General features: G+C 38.4%; 1 protein-coding gene across 2 annotated transcripts in view; it reads right to left on the reverse strand.

Moving 5' to 3' along the window:
- The window catches only part of FRK (fyn related Src family tyrosine kinase), a 182,591-nt gene that overhangs the window by 67,055 nt on the left and 91,114 nt on the right, over positions 1-24,422 (reverse strand). For both annotated transcript variants that reach the window (XM_037017706.2, XM_073219432.1), the window contains one exon: positions 4,855-4,976. In XM_037017706.2, the coding sequence (XP_036873601.2) occupies positions 4,855-4,976 (122 nt within the window). The remainder of the gene's footprint in view (positions 1-4,854; positions 4,977-24,422) is intronic.

Below are 24,422 nucleotides of genomic sequence, written 5' to 3' on the forward strand. Positions count from 1 at the left end.
ACCCACTTGATCAGTGTAGGCATCTGTGCCACGCCACTCCAGTGTTTTGGGTCCAATCTCACACCCACCCAGTGATGGGACAGGTGGTTCTAGCCTGTATTGGGGCTGCTTCAGTTATGGGCTCTATAGCTGCAAGCTGTAGTACACTGAAACCAATTTTTTCTCTGTTAAGGTGTACTGGACCTCTGCTCCTTTCCAGAGCTGTGAACAGAATCCAGTAGGCTAGTGAGTTCATTCAAGCCGCTGTCAGAGACCCCAGTCATAACCATCTTTGGTCACATGAACATCCAGCTCTCAGGTTCTTCACAGGTCTAACACATTCATGGCCTACACAGCCTTGACCACCTGTTTTGAAGAAACATGTCTCATCCCAGTCCCACCTGACCCCTTTCATACCAAACAGTATAAAGGCTTCAGAATTTGTGCCAAATGCAGAAAAAATGCTCTTCGGTAGCCTAAAAGACCCAAAAACTCCTGCAATAGTGCCACAGTTGTAGGGGTAGGAAAGGCCTAGATTCTATCTATGACTACTTTGGTATAACTTTAGTCTTACCTGACCAGACAACCCCCAAGAATTTGACAGACAAAACAGGTCTCTGAACCTTGGTACTGTTCACTACCCATCCTTTCTCCTGTAGATGTTGCAGCAGTCTAGGTGGTGTACCTTCTAGGTCTGTAAGAGAATCAGAGGTGAGCATGTTTTCATCAGTATAATGGCACAGCTGCACTGTTGGTGGTTTCTCCCATGCTGCCAAGTCCTGGGCTACAAGTTCACAACAGATGGTGGGGCTGTGGAGGTGTCCCTGTGGAAGGATGGCAAAAGTCCATTGCCATCCTTCCCACATGAAGGCAAACAGTTCTGGATTTTCCTATTCTATATCTATGGAGAAGAAGTCACTAGCAAGTTATAGCAACATAATGATATGCCCCTAGTTCATGACTGAGGGTATTCAAGAGGGCTGCAATAGAGAGGACAGCAGCATGTATTGGGGGGTTGACTTTATTCAGTCTCTGTAATCCATGGTCAGGAGCTGTGCAGCTTTTTTACTGAACATACCAGGGAATTAAAAGGACTATGGGTGGGCTTTATAATACCCACCTTCTCCAGCTCCTAGAGGGTTTCTCAAATTTATTTATGCCCTCCAGGCAATTTGTATTGCTTGTTATTAGTCACCTACTGAGGTACAGGCAAAGCTACTGGTGGATGCTTAGCATGTCCCCTCAGAACTGCATTCACCACATGTATCCTCAGTCTCAACTTACCTGCAGTGGTCTGTAACCATAGGCCCTGCAGGATATCTATCCCCAAAACATATCTGTGGATGGGAGAGACATACACAGTTTACTGCTTTGGGGTAGATTCCCAATTTCCAATGTTTTCAGGCTTGTTTCACTCTGGTAGCATTTCCCCCAAATCCATCTATATTAGCAGGGGTCCTAGGAAACTGCTCAGGGCTGCCATAAATCAGTGACCACTCACTCCTGTGTCTGCCAGAGCCAGAACACATTGTATATTCACTAGGGACCAGTGAATTGATATTTCAACATATGGCCTCTGGTCCCCACCTGGTCCCTTAAGGCAGGTACCTCAACCCTCCCTTCAAACCATATTGCCCAATCAGCTTCCTTCCTGTGAGGATTCAGGCAAGGTTGGGTCACTCTCCAGCAAGAAGTCTTGCAGGGGCACAGGCTGGACTTATAGCTTTGTCTCTGGCTTCCGTTTCTTGATCCCCTCTTTAGCCAACAGCCAAAACCACTGCTCCAATTGTTGCCACAGCTCCAGTAAAATTTCATTGACTTCCCATCCAATTTCTCTTTGTCTGCTCCTGCCTCTATCAAATTAACCCACATCTGGGTCATCCTGATTTTCATGGGGCCCTTTAAGCCCTTCCTCTCTCCAGCAACTCTTTCTCCCTTCCCTGCCGTCACTGCTTCAGTCTCCCCTAAATCTGCCACAGTATGGGTAACTGCATTATGGACTGCCCTATATGAGGGGCAAGAATGGCCACTGGGGGCCCAAAGATGGATGGGGGAGCTTTTGCAGCACCATATCCCTCATAACCACAGTAAAATCATCCAGGTCATGATTTACTGGGTTATAAATGGCCTTTTTCATACCCAACTCTCATAACACCTGTTGGAGCTCAGCATACATCTGCCATCTAGCAGGGGAAGATGGTACACCACCCTGATTGGGCCATACAGTGGAAAGAGTGGTCATCAGTCATTTGAGAAGTGAATGGTTCCCTGGAGTCTGGTGTGCATTCTATAGCTACTACCACAGGCAGGATGAGTTGTCAGGGAAGCCATATTTCCCATCTTCAATCCACACAGGAGGATACTATCCACCCCTACAACCCAAATGTGCAGGAGCCAGACCAATACGGACACCAACGGTTTCTGCCATAACTGGTGGCACAAATCTACCAGCTACACCTGTGTACTGGGGCTGAACAAGGAGTACTCTATGACCTGGGGAGGGGGTCTGCACCTCATCCAGAGGGACCTGCAGTTGCTGTTTCTGTATTTTATTGACTACAACTGGGCAGGATTTCAATAGAGACGGGGTCAGTGCCTCCAGCACCACCTCCACCTCCTTGTTTTTCTCCAATGTATCTTTCACCATTTCTGGAGTTGATGGCAGATTTCTCACCACTCTGCAGAGCACTTCCACCACGATATTGTTTACCTTCTCCACAGCACTTCACTGTGACGCCATCTCAATCTTCAAAAAATCTTTTTCCTCCTCCACAGTACCTCACAGCTTGTGTTCTCATGCTGCCTCTTCCAACGCATCTTGCAGGATATATCCTTCTCATTTATAGCCCTTTTATTTACCACTGTGAGAAATAGCCAACCCACAGCTCCTTCCACCATGAGGGCACTCTATTTCTCTAAGGGGTCCTAATCTTGTGAAGGGTGTCCACGACTGCCTTGAGCATCACCTCCACCTACACCCCTTTCCTGGGGAGGGACCCACTCCTCTAGAAGGAAAGCTATGCTGAACCACATGCCCATTGAGTGACACCCAAATATCTCTTCACCCACAGGGGCATCCTGCAGTATTTCCCCACCCATAGGGGCACCCTACTGAAATACCCTTCCCATGAGGGCAGTTTTTTCCATTTTTTTCAGTCTGCAGCCAATTGTGTCAACTATGACAAATGTAGTGCTACAGGTCTCAGCTCCTGGAAAGTTCATTCTGGATGTGGTGAGACCGAATAACAACAATGGGATGTTGCAGGTAAAAGGTCTTATACCAAGCTTTATTCTCATGGTGGTAGGATGAGCAGTAGAATCACATCTGTGTCTGGCAGGTCCACAAACTGCAATTTGCCTCCACCTCCACACAGAGCACTGGGCAGAGGCCTTTACATAGCAACCCAAACAGTAATGGCTCACTGCCAACACATGTGCAGTGGGCAAGTAGATTAGGGTCAGATGAACATCCTGGCCATGGGAACTTCCATTTTCCCTAAAATATAATAAAATATTCACTTACATCACCTGGGTGTATACAGGCATGTGCTGATATGAAGTTCTAGTCGGATCAGGCATTAATTCTGAGAGAATAATGTCCATCCCGTAACAGTGAATGAATATTTTTATTATCATGCTAGATAAGATTAGAGTGGTCAGTGACACATCACACTTGAGCACATTTCAAGAATGGTCATCAGAAGAGCATTCTCTAACTAGGTAGGGGTGGAGTTAAAGTCAAATGCTTCTAGAAAATCATGTTCATTCAGTGTCATAATAGTTAGAAGCTGAAATACAGACCTCTGAAAGCCTTCCTCCACATCAGTCCTCTTAATTCTCTGCAGTTCCAATCCATCTGCCCTGATATTTTGGACCACCAGGTGTGAGGAAGGAAAATGAGTACCAAACACATACAGTCTGGCCTGAGTTCAGGGTCTGGCCCAAGTCTGCAGTACATTTGGACTCAGAGACAGCTTCAATACTGCACCATGGAGGCTGTCCTGACTTCCAGATCAGTGAGCCAGGCAGACACAGTGAGGCACATGGGCATCATGTTTAATAAACATTTATTGCAGGGAAACAGGGATAAAGGGAGGCAAAAGATTTATATCTAATTAGAGAAACAAGTACCTGCTTTAAAAGGCATAATGAGACAAATGATGGGCCTGAATGATATAGAGATCAGAGCAAAGCAAGGAGAGAGAAATCTTACATGTGAGATGGACTGGAGGAGAATCTTTAAAAAAGACATTCTGCAGATTGCCACAATACTGAGAAACAGAGATTCTGGAAAGCATAGACATGCATATAATGATCTATAACTCTTAAATATAATTCTTATATTCCCTGTGCCGCTTCTTTCCTAGGGCAGTGTAAAGTAAACATGCATTTGACTCTGGAAAACTACATTTGACCAAATTTTACATGTCATGGGTTAATTAAATGCATTTGCACTCCACATTTTAATTCATTTTCTATTTACCAAGCCAAAGACAAATTAAATGCAAAAAAGGAAACTGTGCTGTGGCAAGAACAGTTTGAACAACAGTGTAATCTTGCTTCTTGCTATCATTGCCCTAGAAGGATAGGCTCCTAGATAATGCAAAAGTGTGAAAATGTAGCCGGATCTGTATGTTTTCCATTTCATATCTAGAGTGCATATATTTGTTTATAGAGACTTCCAGCCATAGATAGAAATGTTTTCCTAATATCTACATTATTATTCTTGGGTAGCTCTGTAAATTTAATTAGGTACTATTGTGAAGATACAACATAAAGCAAATTTTAAATTAACATGTCCACATTCACACAGCAGGTTCATGACTACAGATTCTCCAAAAGTCTTGCTTAAATCTCACAAAACAATATCCATACCTGAAAGGGCAAAATCTCCTTTCTGGCTTTCACTTTCTCTGATTAGAAAGGCACCCGTCTGATTTTCTGGATATAATAGTTGTTTTTCTGCATCTCCTCTCTTGATTGCTCCAAAGAACCACCTAAAAAGAGAAAGATAGAAACTTGAATCAACCAATCCTCATTCATTTTTTTTATTTTGGTATCACTAATCTCTCATTCATTTTTTAAGTAGCAAGAAGTTTGGCAAGAAAGTATTCTAACGTCAGAAAGGTTTGACATTCTTTAGTAAAACTATTACAGGCTTTTCATACTTGAGATGTTTTTCTGAATGTGTGTACCCCTTACCAGGAGTCTTTTAAAAGTACAAAATAGAGATTTGGCTGATGTCTGCTACCAGATCCCTTCTCACACTTCCATCCTGTCTGAGAGGTCCAGTATCCTTCTTGCGGCAAATCCACAGCCTCCGGGTGGATCTGCCACATAAGCCGACTGTGTTTCATGCTCTAAAATTACTCATCATCACCATCAAACTGTCCACTGCCTCACACATAGCATAGGAAGCAACATTCCAATCAAAGGATTCATATATTTCACATTAACATGTGAATTATTAAAAATGTCCTTCTCTGGACACTAATTCCCTTCTTTTCCTACATCCATTACTGTTCAACCCACCATAAAATGACATGAGTTGTGCACGTTTAGGAGGAATTTACTAAAATAAAGGAAATTTTCATCAGTGGAGAGATTATGTGAAGAAGATACTTCTGCCTGAGAAGTACCTTAGTGCCACCTTCACGTCTTATCTTTACTCTCTAATCCTCAACACTCCAGGAATATAGAGTCAGATACTGGACATAGAAATTTTTGAATATGATCAACCTCAACTAAGAATTATGGATTCAGTATCAGAGCCAGTCTAAAATGTATGTCAAGTCAAGAGATACCAATGGGATAATAAGAGGAAACTGAGAAATCTTGCTTCTCAGTAATGACTCCTCACTATAGGGTCATAAAGTTGATCTTAATCATTAATGATTTTAAGTAAAACATCTTATCTTTTCAGGTATCACCTTTAAAAATGTAAACACTTGAAGAGAGGAAATGTAGCCTTGAGGGAATTGCAGGCTGGGTGAGGAAATACAACAAATGCAAGGTATTTGCTTACCATTTGCTCAATCATCAAATTGTAAATTACATGTTAACTGTATTTATCAGGATTTGCCAGGTTATTTTGGTGTAATGAACTACTCTGAAAATCTCAGTGGTTTAAGGCAACAAAAATTTGTTTTTCACTCAGGTGCATGTCCACTGAAGGTCATCTGGGGCTCTACTGTATGTCTGTCTCTATGTCTACCAGGGGATTTCCATTTCCATATCACCGTGATTGCCAAGGCAGTAATAGAAAATGTGACAAATCCCAATGGTTCATTAGGCTTCTATTTAAAGCTTCTACTAAAGAATGAACCTGTTAGCAAGTAAGTCATATGTTCAAAACTAAACACAAAGAGAATAGAAATGCAATTCCACCATTTCCCAAAAGGCCGAGAACTGGAAGCCTTTGGTAAACTACCCTAATGACTACCACACTGATTCAATATCAGGGGTCAAACTGATGTCCAACCAAAATTATGGAAGGTATGGAAACATTCCAAGATGGCTATGTAAAGAATTCATAGAAAAACAGAGCTTCACATTTTCTACTACTGCAGAAATAGGTCAATAGAGTAACTGAACATAATAGCAACAAAAACACTCAAACAAACCTAAACATACAAATTAGTGATGATTCAATAAATGATACATGTACCGTTAATAACCCATGTGAAAGAAATTAATTCATATTACTACAGCATACACAATAATTCTACACAGACTAAAAATCCAACCTAAAAGGCAAACTTTCAAACTTTCTAAGAGTATTGGACTAGGGATAGTGTTTTGGACAAGATGAAAAGAAAAAGACATACACACCTCAAGGGAAAGGATTGACAGTATTTATTACACCACAATTAAAAACTTGGGCAACAGAAAGATTAGCATCAAATAAAATTAAAATACAAGCCACAGATGTGGAGAAAACATTTGTAAAGTATACAACCAAGAATATGATTAGTATTCAGATTATGTAGTGACCTATAATCAAGTTTTAAAAAGGCAACACAGTAGAAAAGTTGGCACAGTATATAATTAGACAGTTCATTGAAAAAGAAAACTTAATAAAGAATAAAAATAAGGAAAGAAGCATAGCTTCTATCTGTGTTGGTAATTAGGAATACTAGGAATATTGAATATAAAAACAATGAAGTGCTATTTCACACTTTTTAGGCTGGTCAAAATGTTAAACTCTCACATCCAAGCATTGGGGAAAATGTAAAACAAGGACCTCATGCACGTGATGATATAATTTGGTACAACTAATTAAGGGAGCAATTTGCCAAAATCTGGTAAAGCTGAATATCTGCATACTACCTAATTTCACTCCTAGATTATACACTATATGTGCTCAAAGAAATATACCACAGGAACCTTCACTGGGGAGTCCTAGCATTGAAAAATTGGAAACAATCTAAATCTCCATCTTAGGGAAACAGGTAAATTTAGTTATGGATATAAAATGGAACATTAAATGGCAGTTAGAGCAAGTAAATTGTTGAGGGACAAGGGGAAGTTGAAGAATGATACATACCTTTAAAATGCCACTCATATGAAGTTTAAGCAAACATAAAAAATTTTTATGGCTGTACTCATGCTTAGTGAAAGCTACTAGTTAAAACACTCAGGCAGGTTTTTTAAGATTCCATTTCTAGAAACGGCCAAATTTCTTCACACAAGCAAAGAAGAAAATATTTCAGCGAAGAAGCAACATGGATACTGATTCACTCCATGCATTTTCCTAATTCCAAGTGCATTGATTTTCCATCAACATTAAAATTTTTGATCAAAATGTAAATATGTAAACTTTTACAAGAATTACAATTTATCCAGCAGGTTAATACTTAGAAGTATGACTATATCTTCTATATCTCACTATTCTCATGAATAAACATTCCATTATATAAGTTTTATGTACTTAAAACTTTGTACCCTGGATAATCAACTCTATAAATGATGTATATTCTGTGCCCAGTGTATGTATAAGATAAGCAAGCAGTTTTGTAAAAAAATAAATGGTTAAGGATAGAGTAATTTTACTACATTTGTAAAGAGAAACTCTGTGGTAATTTTTTTTTTAATCCTTCTGTGTCTCACAATTATGGATCTGTGTATGATAGCTTGGTACAATCACTTTATAAGACAAATCACCCTGGTATTGAATCCATAGTAACACATGAATGTAAATATTTGACTGTATGTGTCCACTTAATTCCTAGGATTTTACTTGGCTGAGCTACGATCAGGAAGTAAAGAATATAAATGAAAAATTGTTTTCTGGATGTAGTATCATTATAATATCATCTTTCATCCTCAAAGATGATTCAAATTCTATAGATTGTAATCTGTAGTGTGTATGCTGCTGTAGAGACTAATGGGCAAACGATAGTTCTTTCCACTCTCTGCACATGAGAAAATTGTTCCTTAATTTGTGGTTTGAGCTATTGGCAGAACTGTCATTCTCCTCAGTTCTGCTTTGTAGAGCCCCTGCGGGCCCAATATGGAAAGGCAAGGAACACCAAAGACCTCATCATCTACCATAGCCATTCTCAATGCACTCCTTCAGCTGTAGCTCTGTGTGCTGTAAGCAGAGGAGTTGAGAAGGGTTCAGAATATCCTAGGGGATATAAAGCATCAGGAGAGAGTCATATAGATCAGCGATCCTCCAAGTGTCGTCCCTAGACCAGGAGTATCAGCATCACATGGAAACTTGTTAGAAATAGAAATTTGCGACATTGATACCGTATCTACTAAATCAGAGACTGTGGGGGTGGGGACCAGCACACTGGGTTTAAAATCCCCAGGTGAATCCAATGCACACAGAAGTGTGACAATTACTCTTTTCTACTGAGGTACAGAAATAGTAAAGAAATTAGAAATTTAAAGAAAAGAACTAAGGATCAGAGTTTGGCACTTACAGAAAAATGTATGATAAAATGACACAACAGACACACATATACACACACATACATTTTACTGATATTTAATTAAACTAACCTTCATTGTTATATCACACTTGCCGTGAAAGAGATCTTGATTAAAAAATAACCAAAAAGGAAAACAGACCTATAATATCCTATAACCTGGGAGAAAGAAATGCTTCAATTAGATGAAAATTGGAGTAAAAAATACAATCACTTTTGGATGAAAGGAGTATGTAATTGAAGTCTAAGATTTATTTTGCATACATTTATGATGTCTACTCTGTGTAAATTCTGTAGCACTGATGTATGAAGATCTGCAAGACATATTGTTAAATGAAAGATGTTAAATCACAGAGTAATGGGAATACTATAGTTTTACTTACATTTTAAAAACCAATAAACCAAAAATCATATGTGCTTACTTCTCTGGAGATTAGTGAGAGGTGACAAAAATGATGACTTTACCTTTTACTCTACATTCTCTATAATTTGCATGTTTACAATGAGATATAGTTTTATATCATTTTACAATTAATTTAAACATAAAAAATGTAAAGATACCAATCAGGAATATGTTATAAAATCTACATGTTGTAAAGACTGGGACTAGACATCTTAATAATTAGAACTGATATAAACAAGAAAAATACCAAAGGAATATGGGAAAGATGATTATGGATGAACAGTGAAACAACTGGAAGATCAAATGTGACACCAGGGTTTGGAATCTGGATGACTTGAGGGATAACACTCACAGCAACACACTAACGGCAGAGTATGCTAACGTTTCAGAGCTACAGTACCTCATTGGGTAGATGATTAACCTCCCTATGCCTGGATTTCCTCATTTGTTAGTGGGAATAATAACAAGTACCATGTAGGTTTGCTTGGTGATTAAGAAAAATGGCTTATATAAAGTGCTTGATTCTTGGCCACATAGGCTTAGCACCTATTTTAAGAAAACAAATTTACAGGAGAAATTATATACCTGGATTAGACATGCTGGATTTGAAGTCATGGTGGAACATGAGCAAATATGTGAATATGATCTAACTTCTCTGTATTGTTGTTTCCTCCCAAGTGACTTTTCTGTCCCGCCTACCATTCTTGACTAAGACATGCTGCCACCAGGTGGCAGTATGTCATTTTACTAATCCAGAAAGGCTAACTAAAGGTATAATGTGATTAACTGGAAGTTGTTTCACAAAAATGACAAATCAGGTCTTTAGAAAACTATAGAATTTATGTTACCGAATATTAACATTGAAATAATTAGAGATATCGATCAAAATTTAGGGAAATCAACATGTAAATAGGAATGGCACCTCCATTAATGTTTCCTCATTTTGGCTAATAGTCTTACTCTGTCTACTCTGCTGCTTCAGTACCTGACGCAAAGTAGGTGCCTAGGATGCTCATAATTCCAATCAGATATAGGTAATTCCCTTCTACATTTTTTAAAGAGAAAACCCATCCCCAGTATCTGCTAAGGTTTACAAAATATTACATATAACTTCTTTTCCTAATACTCCCTAAAAACCAACATAGTTGGCATTAAACCACAGTAGACAGACTCTGAAAAAACATAAGAACAGTCCCAGAAAAACACTTGTATCCTTTCATAAACTCCAGAGAATAAGTGGGCAGATCAACTTGGCAAAATCACCCGTGGGGAAAGTAACCTAGAATGACTTTTCCCAATGGGAACACATGGTTAGGAATGTCTTTGTTGTCATCACAGTTACACGTTATAATGGATCAAACCACCTGTCATTCTTACCAGTGTGGCTAGGGAGGCATCAGTGACATTAAATTTGTAAAACACCTACAGTTTGCAGGTGTGACTCATACACACAGGTTACAGAGCATCAGATTACACTCATAATTACATCTAGTCATTTATTATATGTAAATGTAAGGCTTGGACTGATAGTACTTTGACCTATTGTGGTTCTATATGATTCACTTGCATATAATCTATGTTTCAGCAGCATTACCAGGAAAGCCTCAAGGAAGTTCCTTCATGTCCAGGTAATCACATCCCTCCCCTTCTATAAATCCTCTTAGACCCATCATCCCCCTTGTCTCATAGTCAGTGCCGCTCTTTGCCACTCTTTGCCCATTCAATAAGGACAAAGAATAAATAATGCTTACATGTATTTTGTTTTTCATTCTCTCCTTTGTATTTCCCCCACACAACCTTGTCTAATTCATCATCAGGAATAGGGTATGGCAATATTTTTTTTTTATTGAAGAGTAGTTGACACACAGTATTACATTAGTTTCAGGTGTACAACACAGTGATTCAACATTTATATACATGATAATTCTAGGTACCAGCTATCACCATACCAAGTTGTTACAATATTTTGACTATATTCCTTATGCTATACATTACATCCCAGTTACTTATTTATTTTACAATTGTAAGTGTGTACTTTTTTTTTTTGTGAGGGCATCTCTCATATTTATTGATCAAATGGTTAACTACAATAAAATTCTGTATAGGGGGGTCAATGCTCAATGCACAATCATTAATCCACCCCGAGCCTAATTTTCATCAGTCTCCAATCTTCTGAAGCATAACGAACAAGTTCTTACATGGAGAACAAATTCTTACATAGTGAATAAGTTACATGGTGAACATTACAAAGGCAGTCATCACAGAGGCTTTTGGTTTTGATCATGCATTATGAGCTATAAACAGTCAGTTCAAATATGAATATTCATTTGATTTTTATACTTGATTTATATGTGGATACCACATTTCTCTTTATTATTATTATTTTTAATAAAATGCTGAAGTAGTAGGTAGATACAAGATAAAGGTAGAAAACATAGTTTAGTGTTGTAAGAGAGCAAATGTAGATGATCAGGTGTGTGCCTGTATACTGTGTTAATCCAAGCTAGACAAGGGCAATAAAACATCCACGTATGCAGATTTCTCTCAGAAGGTGGGGGGGGTGGTTCTAAGTCTCACCTCTGTTGATACCCATTTTCTCACCTGATGGCCCCCCTGCGACTGTGCCTGTCTTAGGTTGTTCCTCCCTTGAGGAATCTTACCTGTCTCTGGCTAACCAGTCATCTTCCGGGGCCATACAGGGAAATGTTAAGTTGGTAAGTGAGAGAGAAGCCTTATTGTTTGAAAAGGTTAGCTTTTTACTTCTTTGCATATTTTATGCCCTGTGGCTTCTATGGGTATGGCAATATTTTACTCTCTGTTCTCTTTAATATTATAGCCTCTGCTTATTTATCACGTACAAGGAGCTAGGTATTTTTACGACAAGTTTTACAAGCATTATCTTAGTACCTCCTCCTTGGCTGCATCATCATCACTAAATCAATAATCTGGAAATAATCTGCACATCTCTACAGTATATACACACATGAATAAATTTTAAGGGTTCCCTTTGCTTATGGAATAAATACTTTCTAATCTGGAATTTCAAGCTCCCTCCATCTGGACACTAGCCATTTCTTCAACATTATCTTCCCTATGTCAACTCTCTGCTGCAGAAAAGTTCATAGGCTTACCAGTATTTGTAGCGGCATTACCTAAACTTGCCTACCCAGAATTCCTATAGTATTCAGTAACTACCCTTCCAGTTTGACGTGTAGCCTACAAAAACTAGAACTGCATTTTTTTCCCCTTTCTTCACTGAGCTACAGATGTCCCCAGTACAAACACTGCGTCTGATAACTCCCACATGCCTTTTGAGGCTGTTAAATAAATACTTATTGATGAAACAATTAATACATTGTACCTCAATATAGGCATTTTATATACCCTTTTGGTGTATACTGAATGTTGAACTTTAGATAATGCCTGTGTTTTCATGTGACCTTTTATTTGTGCTTGCCAAGTAGCTTGGAGTTTAAAGGGCTTTAGGGAGAAAGAAGCCTTATCTGCTCCAGGCCAGCTGCAGCATAGATTCGAATGTTAATTGGCCTCAGACCAGATTCCAATATGACCACTCTTTTCTCCCAAACACAACACTTGCTTTTGAATGTAAAGATCCAAAATGACGCTGGTTTTTCTGTCCTCCAAAATATGAGCTTATCACGGCTGTACACATGTAAAGAATGTGTAATAATTGACAATGTCGTATCCAATATCTGAAGTAGGATTTGCAGTCACATAGAAACCAGGAAGCTCCTTGCTTGCATCATTTGATAAAAGTTTTTTTGTTGCTGTTGTTTACTTTCACAGTCATCATAAAAGGGGAATTTTGAAGGAACTTTCTTAGAGAGGAACTAAGGTGAATAATTGGTACTTTACCCCCTGAGGAATGTGTTTGCAAAAGAATCTGATTACTGTACAACCTGGACCCACTTCCCTATGCATGGTAACCAAAAGTATGCAATTCCTTGCAAGAAGTTTATGAAGAATACAACAAAATTCAGATAGACATTCAATCTCAAGGCACTGTTTTGGTTTCATGTCCATCCCCTATTTGTATAAAAGGCAATGGAAGCTAATACTGGTTTCTCTTTTAAAATGAAAAACAAAGTGTGTACGTACATAATGGCATTTCTGATCAAGTCTGAAATACAAATGTAGATTTTAATCTATTTCCTTTGTTTTTATACATTAATATAATGTTTGTCCTAGAAACTAACATAATATGGGTTAGAGTTGAAAGTAGCAATCGTTAGTTTCTGTGTCACATTTAAAACAAGTAAGTGCAATTGATTTTATAATGCCTGGGAAAATGCCTCACTTCACAAAACACTACCAATGATCATTCTGCTTGTTTCTCTGAATAAGCTTTTAGCCAGTAGTATGAGTCTTTAACAGTTACATTGGGCACTAATTCAGAAGTGACAATCCCACTTAATTTCCTACCAAAAAAAAAAAACTGATAGCCATCTCCTCTCATGAATCTCATTTCCTTTCTCACCCCAAGAAGGAAAAATAAAAGGGATTTTTTTAATTCACTAGATTTTAAAGAACTTTAATCCCCAGTGTCATGAATGATATTATCTCGGTCCCACTTTATTTAGAACACTGAGTATTCTTTAAAAGAACTACAAAATAACTAGTTCTTTGGGCATCACCTTCATGGAATAAACAAGGCCAAATGCTGAGTCTAGTCAGCTGGCAGTCTGTGTGTGCCCTGTTTAGGATGGGTTAACAATGCCATACTTTCTCCTTGGCAGTACACTCAGCACTTCCTGGATCCAATTTCTGTTACAAAAAGTAAAAAAGGAAGCATCTGTCTTCTTTTTTGCTTATACCAGAGGTGACATTAAAATTTTTTTATGACTGATACAGCACACGCATATGCCATCAAAACAGACACCAGCAAAATTAGGGGCTTATTTCTAAATCCCAGCAAATGTACCTACCATTTTCGCACTAAGTAATGCACATGTCATCACTTACCTTCATTAAATACTTTGTTCCAAATACAATATAGTAAATATCTTGAAGCTATCTTAATCTTCTTGTTACCTTACAAGGTAATACTGATACTGTTTTCTATGTGCTTGATATGTCAGCTAACATTTATTTCATGCTAACTATCTGTAGGAAAGATAAAAAATCAAAAGAGCGAAAGAAGACTATTTCTTTTCCATTAAGGGATCTAGAGTTTTAAGGGAAGAATAAAAGACCATTTTACCTGAGTAAATAAATCAAGAAAAAATTGATAAAAACAGAAAGAGCATCTAATTGCCAAGATGTGCAGTCAAAGATATGAACAACTAGTAGGGTTTCAATGATGGAAGCCCTCTTAAAGAAAATACGCTTTGAATAAGTATTTGGAAGAGACCAGAAATCCAAAGAAATGAATGACAAGGGCATGTGCACAGGTGAAGAACCACCAAGGTGTGTGCGAGCAGATTGGTTTGGTGGGCAACACAGGGGAAGAGGGCCCGTTAAAAGGAAGAAGCAGGAAAACTAAAACCAGTTCTTTGATGTTTATAAATAATTCCATGTGGAAACTACTGACTCCATAAAAGCAGCAGATCTTCAGCAAAATTCAAAAGATACAGTAGGAGAATGCTAAGATATTCCATTTATGATTTCAGCTCTGAGCACATCAGCAAAAGTGACAAGAAAAATTGACTTGTTCTTTTAAAATTGTTTAATGAACAAATTTAAGAGGTGGAAGTGTGGAGGGTGGGAGCAAAGAAGAATTATTCTGTAAGGAGAAAATGGGAGAGTTGATCAGAATGTTAGAGCTAGAAAGAAATTTTCATTTGAAGGTCCATGGGTAAACCTCTGACACCTACTTGTGTTTTAACATATATATGAATTTTGTGGGAAGAGAGTCTGGTGTTTCATTAAACTGTCAATGATATCTGTGACAGATACTACCCATCACCTTCAATAAGGCTTTGTTTTTTACACAGATTCACAGAAGAGCTGGTGACAAAGCTAATGTCACAGCCTACCACCATAAAATTCATTTGCTCTTTCATTTTTCATTCAACAATTACTTATTGAGCATCTACTATGTGCCAAGCACAGTTCCAGTTGGTAGAAATACAGCAGTGTATGGAAACACCCAAAAAGTCCTGCCTTTGTGGAGCTCACACTAATGAAGAAAGACAGATGATAAAATAAATGAGTAAATATACAATATGCTCAAAGGTAATAAGTTCAAAGGAGAAAAATAATGATGCAATGTAAGGAAGAAAAAGAATGCACGTTTAAAATCACTCTTAGTGGGGAGCAGTATATGGCAAGTGGAATTCCAAAGAGTTTTCTTATGTGTTTCTAAAGTTAAAGTAATCAGAATAGAGCTGTAGAGAAAATTTGGATAGAATCTTTCAGAGGACAGTAAGGAGCCTAATCCACTCTAGGATTGAAGCCAATATCCAGATTTCTCAACTGCAGCTTGGACAAGAGCTATTAGCATTTTTTTTTAGTTAAGAAGTAAACAAATTCTATCAATTTCACTCACTTTGATCTATGGAAATGCAAAACACCAGAAACTGCAAGTATCTTCCAAAGGTTTCCGTGGGGGGTATGGCTCTTTAGCCAAAGATAAATGAGCAATCTGTTTAACAGGAAGGTACTGTTTTATGAAAAATTACTATACATTTAATAGAAATAACATTTCCAATTATAATGGAATAATTAAAGCAGGAAATCTTCGCAGATGTCACTAAAAGTTATAAAAACAGAATGCTTAAATGAAATTGTCCTTCATGTTTGTTCTTCAAACATACAACGAAGACAAAATCTCTATTGTCTAATCTTAATTCCTACATGGCACAGAGACACACACGTACATGTGGATGTGAATGTATGGTTGTGTGTGTGTCCACAGACACCATTACAGAGGTGCACTATTTTCACTGAATTTTTAGGTGTTTAAATGAAGCAGGTGTCCCCAGGAAGATAAGGGGTGAGACTGAGTCTACTAAAGATCAAAATGGATGCACATTGTCTTTTTTTATTAGCAATTTGACCCTGTGCACCCAGCTACCCACTAAACTTTACTATCATTAATAATTACCAATAATAACATCAGCATTTATAACTGAATTAATTTGTATATAATGCAATAAAAGCTACCCATTGGACTTTGTAAGGGTAGAAGCTGAAGATGTCCACAAACAGCTTGTTCCTACCAAAGGGAAGCCAGAGGCAGTGCCAGAAAAATACACCTTTTGTTTTCAGTGTCAACAAACTATTTGTCAGGAAATAAAAGGAAGGCTCTGCCAGCACTGGGGCTTTCTGAAGAGAAAAAAAAAAAAGGATTTTTCTGAAACCTGAAAACTAATTATCTGCTTTCTTTTGTTCAGAAATGAAGGAAAAAGCAGTTATACAAGTATATTATAGCCTCATTTCTCGGAGCTGTGATGGAGGAAGGCTGCCTCAGAGAAGGGAAGTCCCTCCCTTCCCACCCAACCATACACACCAGTGCTGCTTAACTTCCTCCTGGGCCTCAGATATCAAACTCCAATTTGCTTAAGAAAACCTGGGAAGAGGGTGTACCTGGCAAATGCCCCCAGGTCCAGGTGGGGTGCTGGCGGCTGCAGGGACCCAAGTGCAGCAGAGTGTTCTGAGGGAGGGAGCCCAAACCACATTTTGAAAAGTACAGACCTATTTTTGAGGATAGGGACTTTCTCTCATTTCTGCTATCCCCCCCAGACTTTGTTCTCTGTAGTTCACTCTACCCCACACTGGACACTGCTCTCTTATTTTCAACCCATCCAAAACACTATAAATTTGGTCCAAATTTTGTACAATATTTGTGAAGAGAAAAGATTTAAGTACCATCCAGAGTACAAAACAAGTTCAAATACATAGCAGAAATCTCTATTCATAGAAATTTAGTATCTTTTCCCCTAAAAAGGAAATTCCCCAAACCTTCTTTTACCTCAGGACCAGGGTGGCTAAGGCCCCCTTCATTGCCAACCTCCTCCCAACCAGGCTTTTACAACTCAATACCTCCAACTTTTGTATGTAAAGCAATTTGGTTCTCTAATCCACCTTCATTCCAGACTGGATTCGGGGCCTCCTTCTTTATGCACCAACAGACACTAAATTGTTCTGCTCAATAAAGGCCCATCCACTCCAGGTCTTGATTCTAAACAGCACAAACAGCCAGAGTTTGAAAACAGAGTTTTCTTTAGAACACCAAATCCTTAGGCAGAGAGTATAACTGCCCATAGCAGAGGGTAGCAGGGAAATTATGCTTATGCTTAGTCTTGATGTAAAGAACAAGTTTACATCAAAGGAGGGGGGGAAGGGGCAAAGTTTTTTCCAGTTATATCTATATTTGAAATAATGCAGTTTTATTAAAATAATGAACTTCTAGGTTAGAGTACTTGTTCTCTCAGAATGTTCTCATAAGAGGACAAACTCCAATGATAGTGTAAATATTATTTGTAAATAGGATGGCAACAACGTACATGCAAATGTGAAAAAACTGCATATGCTCTGCCTGTATGACCACCTTACTAATTACCAAATGGCAATTAAATAAGGTTATATTCCATAATCTTGGTGATTCAAAGACTTTTCCAGGTATTAAACACCATGCTAACTTCTTCCCCTAAGATTAATTGAAGAAAAGAACTCAGTGAAATACCCAAAGTATGTAAATTCTGACCTGTTAGTTATGATACAAAAAAGAGATTTTTTAAATCATAGATCTGAAAAAACCTGCTTTTGGAATGAAAGCACAGGACTGGAGCACCTAGAGCCTTGGAATTCAGGTGCCCCAGGAGGCCTGGGGAACAGGTTTTTGCAAGCATAAGTGATGGCTGATTGCTTACGTGAGAGGGCTTCCCTCCCATTTAACTCCTACTCATCCTTTGGATCGCAGCTCAGAGGTTTTGTGCTAGGAAATTATTGTCTCTAGACCAGATGAGGTGAAGTACCACATTCCTTTCTTTTCCTTGGTCTCATTTTTTTGGTATTATTTGATTAATTCCTACTTCCCCACTATACTTATAAGCTCCAAGAGAGCAAAACTCTATCCTTTTAGTCATCACTGCAATTCTCAAAACCTAACATAGCAGCGATATTAAGTGAATCTCAGTATCTTTGAATTGCATACGTGAATGAATGAACAAATGATTATCTGGGGATATGAGTCATACAATTAAAAGTTAAACAGGACCAAATAACTTCAAAACTTAGGACAAGAATATAGAATCATGTGAAGGTTTTGAACAGTGAACAAAATAGTGTCAGATTTTATCAGTAATGAATATCCTCATAGCCTATCAAGATGATCACAGTCCTTTAAAAAAGGTGACAATAATAGCAGTCATGGTAAGAATAACATTTAGATTCTGCTTTGTAATTCACAGTGTCATGACCTACATCAAGACACTCATGCTCAGAGCAGATCTTGCGGTAGTCAGGGCAGGTGCATCAATATCACCATTTAGTGGAGGAAAAAATGAAAGCTGAGGGAAATCACATGACTGGCTCAAATCATGCAGATAATAAGCAGGTCCTGTGTGATGGCAGATGTGCAAAGCAGATACATGTGACGCCACTCTAAAATTGTGTAGAATATGGAGTAGGAAATACGGACTTGTCATCAAATCATAATTCAATTCTGCAGAGTGTGTCAGAAATATTTTTTAATTACATTAAGAGGAACACCAGGTTGAAAACTGTTATAAGTGTAAAAAATTCTTCACCTAAATTCATGAAAACTGTCCCATGTGATTTTGATTAAAAAATAAGGTATTTGGGACACATCCCTTCCATTATGAGTAAATAAGCTCTCTTTTGTGACATCTCACCAAAAGAATGTTCAACAGGATAAACCATTGGTTTGGACTAATGTAATAAGTCATACATTTTCATTTCTCATTTTCAAATTTCTCTTCACCTTCACTGTTTCTCCAGAAAAAAAGAAAACCACGAGATTTACCTTTTATTCTTTTTGATATTCTGACTGAAAAAAATTAGGTACAACACAAAAGATCAATCAATCACTTTCAATAGTTAAGACTTATTAAGAGCCAAATTTAAGTTTCTAAATATGTTCCTGCAGAATAATATAATATAATTTATAAAGTGTAACATAATTCCTATTTGTTGTTTACAGGTAGGCTTGGTTGCATAAGGATCAGAATTTGAAAGTGGAAAGCAAAATAAGATTCAAATAAACATATAAATAAGTAAAACAATCCTAACATTATAGATACCACAAATAATGAATTATGAAGCCTAAAACAGGTTTTCTAAACTACCAATGAAAAAATTTTTGATCAAACATTTCAAAAGTAAAACCAAATTATCATTTATTTGTTCTTTCTATAGAAAATGGTATTACAACTCAATCATAATATAAGTTGATTCCAGAGATGGCAATGCAGCATGGAGAAGATAGTCAATGATTCTGTAACATCTTTCTATGCTGACAGATAGTAACCACACTAGTTGGGGTGAGGATTTAATAATGTTTGTAACTGTTGAACCACTGTGTTGTATACTTATAATAAATGTAATATTGTATATCAATTTTAATAGTCAATTTAAAAAAAGAAAGAATATGGTATTACAAAATCATTGGTCACATAATGAAGAGTTAAAATGAAGTAAAAAATGTAGGGGAAAAATTCACAGAAAAAACAGTTCATTAATATTTTATTATTGTTAGAATGTTTATTTGTCAGCTTCTTTAAGTAATTTGTAGTGATTTCTTCTTCTGTTTTGGATGAATATCTCCCTTCTTACCAAATTTTGTCCACAGAGTTTTATATTTGTTTTCATAAAAAGAACTTCCCCCTCCAAACTGTATTCGCTGTAAGCCCAAGAAACTTAGATCCACTTGTATTCAGAAATATTTTCTTAGACAGGAAATCTCAATGACAGGACACAATGTTCCTATCTCTTCGAGTGCCCATATACACTCTTAATAAACATTTCTAAACAGTACAGAAACTCTCAAACATGTTCTAAAGTGGAGAGAATAGTGAGTGACACACTTTTATCTATCATCCAACTTCAATAATTATCAACATTTTTCTAATATTATTTCTTGTAATAGATATTTAATCTATCTGAATACACATTGTTTCCAAAATTGATTGGGAAACTGGAGTGAAAAGAGCTACTAAAATTTCATTGGTTTTTATGTTAGTGTTTATAAGTGATATCTTTTGATCAGTTGATTTAATATCAGGTTTTTCTTATTCTCTTGAAACCAAAAGGATGTGCTTTTAAATCTTTTAAATGCTCAGAAATATCTAAAAGGAAAAACATTGAAAGAAATATTTACTGTGGCCTATCATGAGCTGTCAGAATAAAAACAAAAAAGACAGTACTACTTGCTTACAAGTTTACATTACAATTGGAAAAACACACATGCAGACCATCACAAAAAGAAAAAGAAAAAGAAGCTACCTACCATACCATACATCATTTTGATGTCATTTTGGTGAAATATATTTTAAAAGAAATGCATTGTGAGGAAATGTTTCATAATTTCATGTATGATCAATAGGTCAGTGGTGCAGACAAAATTTCACATATAATGTCTGATACGGCAGAGACTATAAGAAAAACACCTATGCAATATAAATGTCTAAAATATATAGCAATGATCATGTCCCTTTAAAAAAAATCCCTTTATAACAAAAATAAGATTGCAAAATCTGTTTAATATAAATTTGCTTAGTATATGCCAATGAAAATCTTTCTATTGTTTTTTTTAAAACCATACTAGATATTCCCTTTAAAAGAATAGAAAAAAGAACAAATTAAACCTAAAAGACATAGAAGGAAAGAAATAACAGTTAAATTGGTCAAATAAAAAGCCCAAAATTGAAAAAATCTGCAGAAAAAAATTGATTTTTTGAAAACCTCAATAAAAAGTATAAGCTTCTGGCAAGATTGTTCAAGAAAAAAATCAATATATATAAATTATCAATATCCATCATTAATGAGGGGATCATCATAGATTCCCACAGACATTAAAATAATAATAAAGGAATATTGTGAACATGCCAATAAATTTGACAACTTGAGTGAAAAAGACATGTCCCTTGAAAAATACATCTTAGACAAATGAACACAAGGAGAAATAGAAAATCTTAACCTTACATTTGTTAAAGAAACTGAATTCATAATTTAAAACCTTCCCACAGAGAACTCCGAGCTCCCAGGGTTTCACAGGTGAATTCCACTGAAATTTGAGGTATTGTTTTTAAAATAATATCAACCTTACACACAAACTGTTTCAGGAAATACAAGAAGAAAGAACATTTTCCCATTTATTTCATGAGGCCAGAATTACTCTGATAGCCAAACCAAAGATATGTCAATAAAACTATAAATAAATATTCCTCAGGATGCAAAATCCTTTAAACATATTAGTAAGTCAAATTCAAGAATATATAAAGTAAAAAAAGATCAAAATCAGTTGGGATCTAGCCCAAGAAGAAAGTTAATTTGTATGTAAAAAATCTAAATAATTGACCATGTCAGTGTACTAAAACTGAAAGCTACATTGAAAGGAAAGGAGCGACACATAGCAGCAATTCACGGGAGAGTTCCGCTTTATTAGGGAAAGGTGCTGGGTTATATAGGAGGGGGCATGAATTGATTGAGGTGTCACTTCTACGGGGCTGGTGGCTGTTGGCTAGGTGCTGGGATTGGGAGGGGGGCGAGAGGTGATTGGGCTTCAGGTGGCGCCGGCGGGAACTGAGGACCCTGAAGAGAAGCCGGAAGTTTGCCATCTTACTGGTAGGGACCCTTCATTCCCCCCTTTCTCCTCTATGGGTTTGTGGATGTTGCTTTCTCTCTGGCTGCTTCCTGCTGAACAGGGGCGGAGAAGGGAGTGAGGGCTTGAGGATTGGGAGGAAAGGGTTGATAGGACTCCCCGCAGTAAGGACGAGTAGATATGGACTTCTTCAGGTTTGGAAATCAATGAAGGTTCCCTGTAACCATAGGTTGGCCAAGAGGATATGGGTGTCAGGAGCCAGGCGTCTGTGGCTATTGTTTCCAGGAACAGTTTCCAGTGGAGAGAGGGGTCCATCTCAGCATGTGGTGAGGAGGTCACGTGAGGGTGAGGGATCTTCTGTGGCCAGAAGCTGGTAGTTCCTGAGTAAAAGCTGGTTGAAAGTTTGATTAGAGATTTTTCCGACTTGGGATTTGATGAACTTTATTATACAGGGTAAGAAGAGACAGGTGAGAAGAATGATTATTATGGGGCCTGCAATGGGCCAGAGCCAGGTGAGGAGGGGGTTTGTTAGTATTGACGAGAATGGGTTGGAATTGGAAGCAGAGTGGAGGCTGGAGGCAAGGTCGGTGAGCTTGGTAATGTTAGTTTCTACAATGCCGGATTCGTTGATGTAATAGCAGCACTCTTCCCAGAGGAAGACGCAGGTGCCGCCGTTCTCGGCTGTAAGCAGATCTAGGGCCCGCCAGTTTTGAAGGGTGACTTTAGCTAGCGAAGTGACCTGTCTTTGGAGAGAGGCTAGAGAATCGGCAGTGGATGTCAGGGCTCCCTCAAGTTTGGCGTTGAGATCTCTAACTGCCTATAGAGAGTGACCCAAGACTTCTCCCAAAAACCCTGCCCCAATGGCTGAGGTGATCAAAGAGCTACTGACGATGATGGGAAGGAAAGCAGCTCTTTTTGTGCGCGAGGGCAAGGGAGGTTGGAGCTCAAGGAATTCTGCCATGCTGTAAAGTGTTAACTGTGGGATTAGGGTGACAAGAATGCCGGGTGTATCGGAGTTGAGAGGCAGTGAGTTGAAAAGACTGCTATTACACTAAAAGAAGTGTCCCGGTTGCGTAAAAGTCTTAGAGCCGGAGGTAGGGGTGTAGATAGAGAGGCAGTGAAGTGCGCTGGAGGGGGGTGGAGTTGGGCTTACACAGTGGTGGATGGTGAGATTATCTGCGTATTCTGGTTCCCATAGGGGTATGTCTGCCAGGGGGCGGAAGGGTTGTCTTTCTGCATGGAAGGAGTAGTTGGAAATATTAAGGGGCACGGCGGCCAGCAGTGGGCGCTGTAGTGATGCGCACAAGAAACAATTGGCTGTGTTAAGGGTGTGGTTGAGAAAGATGGTGGTGTCCTGAATGAGCTGTAATGAAGAGTAGGAGAAATGGGAAGGGGGTGGGGATAAGAAGATGAAGAGGCACCATCAAGAGTTTGGATAATGACTTTTTCGGAATGTCTGCTATCTGATGCAACTTGAGAGATCTGGGAATGAGAGGGAACATACTTTTGAGAGATATGAAGGGTACTGTGGGGGGTCGAGGACCCCCCGTAGTAAACTGAGGCTGTGACTCTGGCAGCCCATCGAGAGTCCCAGGGATCTGGGATTGATAAGGAGAATGAGCCGTTGGGATATTTCATGAAACGGTTGGAGGAGTAATACTGTGGGTACTGGAAGTTACCTATGTAGTGAATGGTGCAAGACTAGTAGGGACATCTCCTGTAGGTATCTGGCCATCACCTGCAATAGGCTTGTTTTTGGTCACAGAGGAAGCAGAGGTAGGGAGAATAAGGGTAGCTGCTAGTGAACACTTCAGTGGAGGGAGGAAAGTGGAGGTATAAAGGCTCAGAGCAGCTTTTCAGAGGGCAGTCTGGTGTGGCAATGAGGGCAGTAACTTTTGTTTGATGCTGCATGTAAGTCTGTCTGACTTTGAATCGCCATACAAAGGAGGCTGGGGTGGTGGGGAAGACAATAGGAATGAGGAAAAAAAGCGAGAGAGCAGTAAAGGAGGAAAAAGTCATGATTCGGGTATGGATGGCAAAGGGGGTGAACGGGATTTTGGAGGAAAGAGGACAGTAAGGTCAGGAGTCTGGAGGGAGGAAGAGTCTGTAAACTTTTGTAGGTTAAGAGATCTTTTAGGTGATGTGGGGACAGAATGGTAAGGGGCGCTCTGAATGACAGTTTATGAGCTTCTTTCTGCAAGAGCTGTCTAGCGGCTAATGCTCGTAGGCAGGGGGCCCATCCCTGAACTGTGGGGTCTAATTGCTTGGAGATATAAGCTACTGGGGCAAAGCATATTGGCCTAGGACTCCTAGAGCTTGACTGGACCTCTCATGAATGTATAATGAGAAGGGCTTCGAC

The sequence above is a fragment of the Manis javanica genome, chromosome 13 (genome assembly GCF_040802235.1).
Source record: "Manis javanica isolate MJ-LG chromosome 13, MJ_LKY, whole genome shotgun sequence".
Taxonomy (NCBI): domain Eukaryota; kingdom Metazoa; phylum Chordata; class Mammalia; order Pholidota; family Manidae; genus Manis; species Manis javanica.